Source organism: Mandrillus leucophaeus, unplaced genomic scaffold, assembly GCF_000951045.1.
Source record: "Mandrillus leucophaeus isolate KB7577 unplaced genomic scaffold, Mleu.le_1.0 Scaffold614, whole genome shotgun sequence".
Classification (NCBI taxonomy): domain Eukaryota; kingdom Metazoa; phylum Chordata; class Mammalia; order Primates; family Cercopithecidae; genus Mandrillus; species Mandrillus leucophaeus.
In genome coordinates this window covers 1,111,169-1,120,587 of record NW_012106631.1, presented here as the reverse complement: position 1 = coordinate 1,120,587, position 9,419 = coordinate 1,111,169, and the positions used below count along the sequence as shown (strand labels likewise).

General features: G+C 34.6%; 1 protein-coding gene across 3 annotated transcripts in view; it reads left to right on the top strand.

Moving 5' to 3' along the window:
* Positions 1-9,419, top strand: part of PDE1A (phosphodiesterase 1A, calmodulin-dependent) — a 421,413-nt gene that overhangs the window by 281,243 nt on the left and 130,751 nt on the right. For all 3 annotated transcript variants that reach the window (XM_012000052.1, XM_012000056.1, XM_012000053.1), the window contains exon 3: positions 7,237-7,350. In XM_012000052.1, the coding sequence (XP_011855442.1) occupies positions 7,237-7,350 (114 nt within the window). The remainder of the gene's footprint in view (positions 1-7,236; positions 7,351-9,419) is intronic.

Below are 9,419 nucleotides of genomic sequence, written 5' to 3'. Positions count from 1 at the left end.
TGAGACTTTGCTGAAGTTGCTTATCAGCTTAAGGAGATTTTGGGCTGAGACAATAGGGTTTTCTAAATATACCATCATGTCATCTGCAAACAGGGACAATTTGACTTCTTCTTTTCTTTCTTTCCTAACTGAATGCCCTTTATTTCTTTTTCTTGCCTGATTGCCCTAGCCAGTACTTCCAACACTATGTTGAATAGGAGTGTTGAGAGAGGGCATCCCTGTCTTGTGCCAGTTTTCAAAGGGAATGCTTCCAGTTTTTGCCCATTCTGTATGATATTGGCTGTGAGTTTGTCATAAATAGCTCTTATTATTTTGAGATACATTTCATCAATACCGAATTTATTGAGAGTTTTTAGCATGCAGGGCTGTTGAATTTTGTCAAAGGCCTTTTCTGCATTCATGTAAATTCCTACTGTTAATTTCCAAAAGCCCTTTCATCACCATTTGTTCCATTTAAAAAGTTGCATGTTTTTGCATCGTGGATCAATCTCTTTTCTCAAAGTTTTTGCTTGTTTCTTAATGGTTCTTTTCAATCTCTATTTCAATTTATTAAGTCATTAATGTTTCAGTGGTGAGCACCAGTAAAGAAATTTTTTAATCTACCAGGATTTAATGCAAACTGTAAATACTCTTTTGTCTATTTCTTTTTGAAAAATATAAAAATTATACCACAGTTAAATAATATAATATGAGTAAGTTATTTCAGATGGGTAACACTGACCAGAAACACTTGATTGGTTCCTTGTTTAGATTCAATATGATATTACTGTTTTCTCATCTTCAAGGAGAAACAAATTGATCTAGAAAACTAAGATCTTCTAACTCTTTGAATATTTACATCTCTGTACTGTACTTGTTGATGAGGAACTCTTCAACAAACTGGAAATTACATAACGTCCATTTTGTAGAAAAGGTTAATACCACTTGAAGTAAAGAAATAGTTTACCTAAATTGTGACTTTGGGGTAAGAGAGAGAATAGTTGTAAATTCCTTTGTACTTAAAAGAGTTTTTTCAGTCACATATTCTCTGCCTCAATGGGATTATTTTGCTCCTTTACATGTAGACTGTAGACACATTTTTAAGAGTAATACTGTTTGCCATACTGTTTTTTCTTGTATATATTTAAGGTATGATGTTTTATATACCTATACAGTGAAATGTATTTGCTCAAGCAAATTAACATATCCATCATTTCACCTAAGTAGCTTTTTTTTTGGAGGTAAAAGTACCTACAGGTCTACTCTCTTAGCAAATTTCTAGTATACAGTGCAATATTATTAACTGTAGTCCTCATGCTGTACTTTATGCCATTGATCTCATTTGTTTTCATTTTGCTTAATTATAGAAATTGTTTGGGGAATTATTTACCCTATAAAATAAAGGTATCATGGAGCTTTACATTTCTATTTGCCTATATGAAAAAAATACTGGAAAAGTCTTTATGTCCATAAACCCTACATTTTAGACTAAGTTTAGGGTTTAATTTCCTGAGCATCGACCTGCAGAATAAATGACTTCATGATTTAACAGATTTTATTATCAATTTTTTATTGTTTTAGAGTCAAGCAGGACTTCCTGAAAATGACACAGTAGCTTCTTGTTCTGATAGTTTCTATTTATGCGATTTCATGCACTTCTGCTTATGGCCAGATTTTAATGTTAATATTAATATATATTATAGGTATATAATTTCTTTTAACTTTACCTCTTCTGATTCTTAGTGTGGATTTCCTATGACCATATCCTTTTCACTTTTGTATTTCAATCAGATTACAAATGGGAACATTTATAGTAATGTAATAATTATAACTTATTTTAATAAATTTTATTTATTTAATTATTATTTGTTATTCATGCTGTGTCACATGAGGGATATCCTGTGTATTTTGTATCCTAAAATTTAAAAAGGCATGCGTAGACATGCAGGATTTCTCCATATGAGAACATTGTTAGTTATGTAGGTGGTCATTTTGCAAGATTCAGTTATGTAACAATAGCTTAGAAGGTATTCAGAGTACTTGGTTATAAAAACTGCATCATTTAACATTGAGTAACTTTTCATTTGGAATTTAGCAGTTCTATATTTGAATAAAAATAGTCAATAATTTTCTACAACTCAGTACTCTTTGTTCAAAAGTAGAAGTTATTTGTCTTCTGCAATTGCTTGATTTAATCACAGAACCAATAAATTGCTTTCAAAGATGGTATTGCTATTTTTGTTTCCGTCTTCTTTTAAGTCTCCTGATCATTAGAAGGTAAGGAAGTCCCTTTAAAAACTAAGAATATCAAAGTGTTCTCAGCACATTTTTTCAGGCTGATTTTTAAAGTTATGAATTATCAAAGATTTGTGTTATTCTCTTTGGGAAAAGATCATTAGGAATTTAATGATGCTTTGGATTTTTTTTCATGTCTTTGATAATATAACTTAGAATTTGAAATATTTTAATAAAATTTATGAAAAATGAAGGTATATATCAATAGCATCTATTTAGCCCATAGCCTTTTTCTTTCTTAAATTACTGATTATATCTTTTAGCTTGTGACTTGTTAGCTTGTTTTTATAATAACAGTCAACATTTTTGTCTACTAATTTTATCATCTCTGTTATATTGAGTTAATTTTAACTCATTTATTTTTATCCTCATCATGGGTGAATTTTCCTGCTTGTTTGCATGCCTGAAAATTTTTTATTTGACGAAAGATCAATTGGGGAAATACCACATAAAAAATTGAAATTATAATGAAAGTCAGAGAAATGCAAATGTTGTCAATGAGAAACAAATAAAATGTGGTTTAGTTTCTATGTAGGGAGCAATCACAATGAAGAGGCATCTTCAAAGGACTTACGAGATAGGTAGCATCTCAGATATGCCTGGTAACCAAACATGATTTAGACAGTAACAGATGGTAGGAACATGGAGAAAGAGATTTCAGCAAGAGAGAAACACTTGAATCTAAGATGATGTAAGGGTTTTTGAGGAACAGTGACTACACCAGTTTGCTTAGGAATTAGGGTGTGCATAAAAGAAGCAATGGGAAATACCTGCAGTTTGACATTTGACCACATTGTTTGCATGTCGTACAACCCCCAGAGATTGCAAATACCTTGAAGAAGGTATTGTGGTACACACACAGGTATATACATATATATCAGTGTGGTTTTGTGTATCATTATATATACACACTTACATATACATATATACTTATATACGTACTAATATCTATATATAAATATATATTCTTTTACACAGCTCCAGGTGCAGTAATAGATACCCAAATTATGTATCTAACTGCACTGGGTTTTTAATACCTTTCTAGCACTGTTGTCTATACTGGTTGATACAACAGCAGTTTACTTGTTTTACTACCAAACACAGTAGCCGGTAGAGTCCTCATCCACAATTTTCTGGGTCAGAAACTGCTCAGATCAGAACATCAAGAATATGCCTTCACCCTAAGCTTTGGGAACCAGACCAATGATCTATGCCAGAAATTAAGAACATTGTTTTCTACTCAGCTTGCCCACACTGATTGTTGAAAGAAGAAAAATCATTATTAAAAAGAGTTTTTGCTAAATTAAAGGAACTTGTTTATTTTATGCTAAATTAAGGGAACTTGTTTATTTTCAACTCTGAGAATTTGCCTATTGGATGGCTTAAGAATTAGGCAAATAGGATGTGATTGTCTTCTTAAAAATAAAAAAAAATTGTACAGATATATACAGTAAAGCCTTAACACTTTGGAACCCACCAATACTGAACGTATGGTCATTTGAAAATTATTCATTAAGATGTTTGACCTTGTATTAACTAGGAAGAAAGTAAAATAATAGCTGAAATAATATTGTTGAGGATTATTGTATATGTAATTTGATTACAAAAGCATACTCGCAATTAGGATAGTAATGATATAAATGATTACAATTAGGATAGTAATGATATAAATAATTCCATTAAGCTGGTGTTCTAGTTGTAAATAATATTTTTACAATAAAAGCTTTTCCTTTTTATGTAAATAGAAATGTGCACTCATTAATGAAAGTTTAGTGCAACAAGCAAAGAAAAAACAAGTCCTAGTAACCCCCCAATATATATTTCTATCTAGTCCTTTGGGGTTGGCATAGTGAATATAGGCGTGTGTGCGTGTGTGTATGTGTGTGTGTGTTTGTGTCTATGAGGAGATATATGAGTTTACTGAGTTATAGCTATATGTAATTATGTTTTCTAGTTGGGTGGTAAAACCTTACTGAAGTGTTTTTCCCCAGTGGAAGTTTTATATCCAGTTATAGGTTTATATACTTAATTGTGAATTATCAAGACATAATTCATAATATTTTGTTTTTAAACCACATTGAGATCTCTGTGTGAAAGGGCATGTTCATTGTGCAAGCATTAGAGCCTCTTGATTATCACAAGTCTTATCAGTTATAGTTGCAGACGGGATGACTCCCCTAGGAACAACCACAGGCTGTTGTGAGTTAGGAAATGCACTTGTTGATGGTCTCCCACGGTACTCATCGTCTCGTTTGATAATAAAGATTTATCCATTCTTGACTACCTTGTTTTGCTTCATTCTTTATTCATTTATCAGTGTGTTTTGGGTTCATCCGCATATAAAAGAAACCACAAAATAATTGTGGTTTAAATGCAATTTTTGTTGTTCTTGCATCAAAAACAAGTCCAGAGACGGGCGATTTCATTCAGGTGGAACTGAATAGCATGATATCCAGGCCACTTCCATTTTTCTTTTCTACCATTCTTAGTGTGTGGCTTTCTTTTGCCAGGTCATTTATGATCCCAGATGGCTGCTGGCCTTTAGAAAGTTCCGCTGCATTCCAGGCCATAAGGCACAGGCAAGGGATGCAAGAGAACTCCTTCCAGTGCAGTTAGCTCTCTCCAAAGAACTGTTCTGAGAGTCTCACCAACAACCTCCATGCACATCTCTGACAAGAATTTAGTGATGTGACCGTACCCTTCAAGAGAGTTTAGAAAATGTAGTGTTTTTAGTGGGAGAATCGCTAACAAATAAAAGTAGAATACAGTTTTTCAGGGAAAAGGAAAGGCAACCCTTTGAAGTACTTATTGTTTTTAAACCACATTGTACAACCAAGCTGAACTCAAGTACTTTTCACAAGAAAGACCTATGATAGTATATTTCTAAGCCATTGCAGGACTATGGAAAAACAAAAACGATACCTCTTTCTTTTCCTTTCGTAAATAAAGGACAGTGTGACTAAGAATAATGTTCCTGGGTCATAAGCATTACAAAAATCCCAAAACCCTCTGCATCTTGATCCATTATCATCACATTCGGTGTTTCAGACAAGCCTCAAAGCCAGGCTTCATTTTTCCTTCCTAAGGAAACTGTTTTGCTTGTATTCTTGTTGTGCTTTGTTTTGCTTATTCTGTATTAACAGGACATATTTATTGATACATACAATTTATTTTTCAATGTTATTGCCTGCTGATATTTTATCATGCAAAAGTAAATGGCACAAAAAAGTAATTGTTTACAGCTTCCTGAATAAGAAGTTTTCATCTAGGTGTGTCTTTTTTTCCCATAGAGGAATGAACTATTTCTTTTGGGTGGAGAATTGTCAGATACATTTGCTGAAATTCTTAACTTGCCTTTGTATCTTCACCCTTGGCATTGAAAGTTATCCAAAATAAATTGCTAGGAAATCTGCTAAATTGTCTCTAAGGGAGTGCCTAAAAGTAGCCGCACTCTACTCTCTCTTTTGCAATACCTCTGAATAGAATGGAATTAAATTCTGTCTGATGACTTAGGAAAATAGACAAGTAGTCTTCATGTTGCTTATCTATAGTATGGAGAGAGTAAGGAATATCTTCCTTTTGTACTTGGTAAAGAGCAGTATCTTCAGAAACACACAGCTTACGATTTAATGCATAGAAGTTGCCAAAGCTATTACAAACTTGTTAAGGTAATTTGTATCACCTTACTTTGTCAGCTACCTATTGCTGTATAGCAATTATCCCAAGGTTTGGGGCTTAACACAATAACATGAATTATCTCGTGGTTTCTGTAACCCAGGAATCTAGCTGAGTCCTATACTTTAAAATTCCTCAGAGCATCGGGACACATCATCCTACGGACTCAATCACGAGAAAATATTTTCATTTTCCTCAAGTGGAAAACGAGTGCAGTAAATACACTAAGGATACATACATGTATTTTTTCTTGTCTCAAATTAACTTTTTACAGAACTTTTGCCTTTCGTCTTTGTCTTTATTGCTTCATACAGTGAATAATAGCTAATCTAGCAGTCAGAAGAGCATTCTTTATTTTTTGAAGTCTTTTAATTTTATTTTTAAATTTTTTATTTAGTAGCTTTGTTGGGGGGTACAGGTGGTTTCTGGTTACATGGATAAGTTCTTTAGTGGTGATTTCTGGGATTTTTGTGCACCCATCACCTGAGTAGTGCACATTGTACCCAATATATAGTATTTTATCCCACATCCCCTCCCACTCTTCCTCTGTGAGTCCCCAAAGTCCATTATATTATTCTGATGCCTTTGCATTCTCACAGTTTAGCTCCCACTTACAAGTGAGAACATACAATATTTGGCTTTCCATTCCTGAGTTACCTCACTTAGAATAATGGCCTCCAGCATAACGGCCTCCAGCTCCATCCAAGTTGCTGCAAAAGACACTATTTTATTCCTTTTTATGGCTAAGTAGTATTCCATGGTATATATATATATACCACATTTTCTTTATCCACTCATTGGTCAATGGACACTTAGGTTGGTTCCATATTTTTGCAATTGTGAATTAAGAAGAGCATCCTTTGAATATTCTCCTAGTGCCAACACTGAAAAAACAGAAAGTCATATAATAAATTATAGGAATATACTTTTCTGAAAATGTCTATGTTGTCTTGAATTTTCAGGAGGACTATCTCTGAAATATTGTACTTAAAGTAGCCTATACTCCTAATATTATTGAGAGCTATACTTCTAATATTATTGAGAGCTGAGGAGTATTACCTATACTCCTAATATTATTGAGAGCTGAGTATAATACTTAATAATCCCTTAAGTAATAAAGACTGGTCTTAATTATATCAAAAAAAATCTCTGAAAATATTGCTATTTGTTGACCTAGAAACAACTTTGTTAAAAATCTTAACTTAGTGTACTTAATACTGTACTATTTGCCATATAGTTACCATAAATTTCTTGCTGTTTCTCTCTTTGGCTACTTTTTTGAAATAGACTAAGATGCTTAGTGAAGCAGCTGGAAAGAGGTGACGTTAACGTCGTTGACTTAAAGAAGAATATTGAATATGCGGCATCTGTGCTGGAAGCAGTTTATATCGATGAAACAAGGTAAGTTTTAGCCTTCCTCTCTTTTATCCTCTTTGACTCACTCCCCTTTTTGTTCCTCTTTCTTGACCCTCCTTTATCTCAAACAGGAATTTAGCATATCTTCATGTGAAACCAAAATCAAATCTTATTAAAATTTGAAAGGTTCTTCTTCATGTAGCTAATTAACTGGACTGTGATTCTCTAAAATGAATACACATTTTAATCCAAATGTTTGAATGTCATAAAATAGTCAAACACTAAAGTGAAAAAAAAAAAATCTCCTCTTCCCCCACCCTCACTCTCCTTGGGCTCAGACTTTTAAATGTCAGAGTTATGTGTAGGCTTATATTGGTTTTCACTGATGTCAGGATTTTCCCTATTATCTCAAATTTCAGAGTCCCTTTAGGAAAATGGGTGTTACATGCCCACACATTGTCATGAGATGTGTCTGTCAGGCCCTTTATGCAGGGATTGCTAAGGGGCATCCCAAATGGGTGTTTTTGATCATCCAAACCTAGCCTTATAATTAGCAGTGGTAAGGAGATTAGGAAAGGGGGACTTATTTGAAAAGGGTTGCTAGCTTAGTGCTGTGACCCTCAAAGAGGCCATTCACCCGCTGGAGGATATTTGGCAAGTCCAGGAGATGTGACCAGTGTCTCTTGGTGTTCAAAGATATCTGGTTCATAATTCTCCTTTCAAAAGGGATAAAAGTGACAGGCTAATCAGGGCTACCTGTGAATTCAGAGGTCAGAGGGAACCTGTGGGGAGAGAGGCATGCATTTCCAGCGTTTGACATGGAAAAGGTGCTAATTTTTTTTCACAGCCATAAAGCAGGTAGAATAGAAGTCTCTTAAAGTACCAAAGAGTACTTAAGTCAAGTAGTGAAAAAGAGGCTACAAAGAGTAAGTGATGGTATAAGAGCCAGGGTAGGAATTATAAAAATTCAGATAAAATAGTAGAAAATATATATTCAAAGTACTCTCTTGGTGTTAGCAAGTTGTCTCAGAAGGACCCACAAATGGTCCCCAGGAGAAAAAAATAGGCAGCATTTGGGCAGTTGTCACATAGATGGCAGCAAAACCACCAGTCTGGCCAGACCCTTAGTTCTATAATTTCCTGCCTCTTGCACCGCATTGCTAAGCAACCAGAAGCAGCAGTGAGTGGGAATACGGAGGTGAGGACACCCAACAGGCCCCTTCCACTCTGCAGGTGTCTGTGCCTGTGCCAGACCTAAGCTTGGGGAACATGAGCAATGTTAAACCAGATAGGCAACTAAATAACATTTAGTTTTTATTTACCTATGCGTACTGGACTTCACAGGCATGCAGATACACACACACACACACACACACACACATTGTTTAATAAGTAAAAAATTCACATGATGAAATTCTTGCCTCTACCCTGGTCACAGTCTACTCTGTTTCTCATAAACTTCTTATATATCTTTCCAGTGATTGATTACATATTTTTATTTTGTATTTTCCCCTCGTCGTTTCATGGAAGGTAGTATACTACATAAACAGTCTTTCATTCTGTTTTTTCTCACTGAAAAAGGAAACTTAAAAGTATCCTTTTATTGTATTATGATTTTAAAAATATTTAACAATGAAAATTTTTACTAATAGCTGGCAGAAGAGGCCATATTGAGAGCTTTGTTGCACAAGTGATTCTTTCTTTGCCCACAGAATGAAACTCCTCTACTAAAGCATAGCTTGGAGAAATTATTTGAGGAAAAGAAAACAGGCCGGGCACAGTGGCTCACACCTATAATCCTAGCATTTTGGGAGGCTGAAGTGGGAGGATCACTTTTGAGCCCAGGAGTTCACAACCAGCCTGTACAACATAGCAAAACCTCATCTCTACAAGAAAACACAAAAATTAGCCAGGCATGGTGGAGTGTGTCTGTAGTCCCAGCTGTTTGGGAGGCTGAGGTGGGAGGATCACTTGAGCCAGGGAGGCTGAGGTTGTAGTGAGCTGAGATTGTGCCACTGCACTCCAGTCTGTGTGACAGAGTGAGATCATGTCAATAAATAAATGAATAAAAGAAGGAAAGAAGAAAGAAAAAAGGAAGAAAAGAAAGAGAAAGA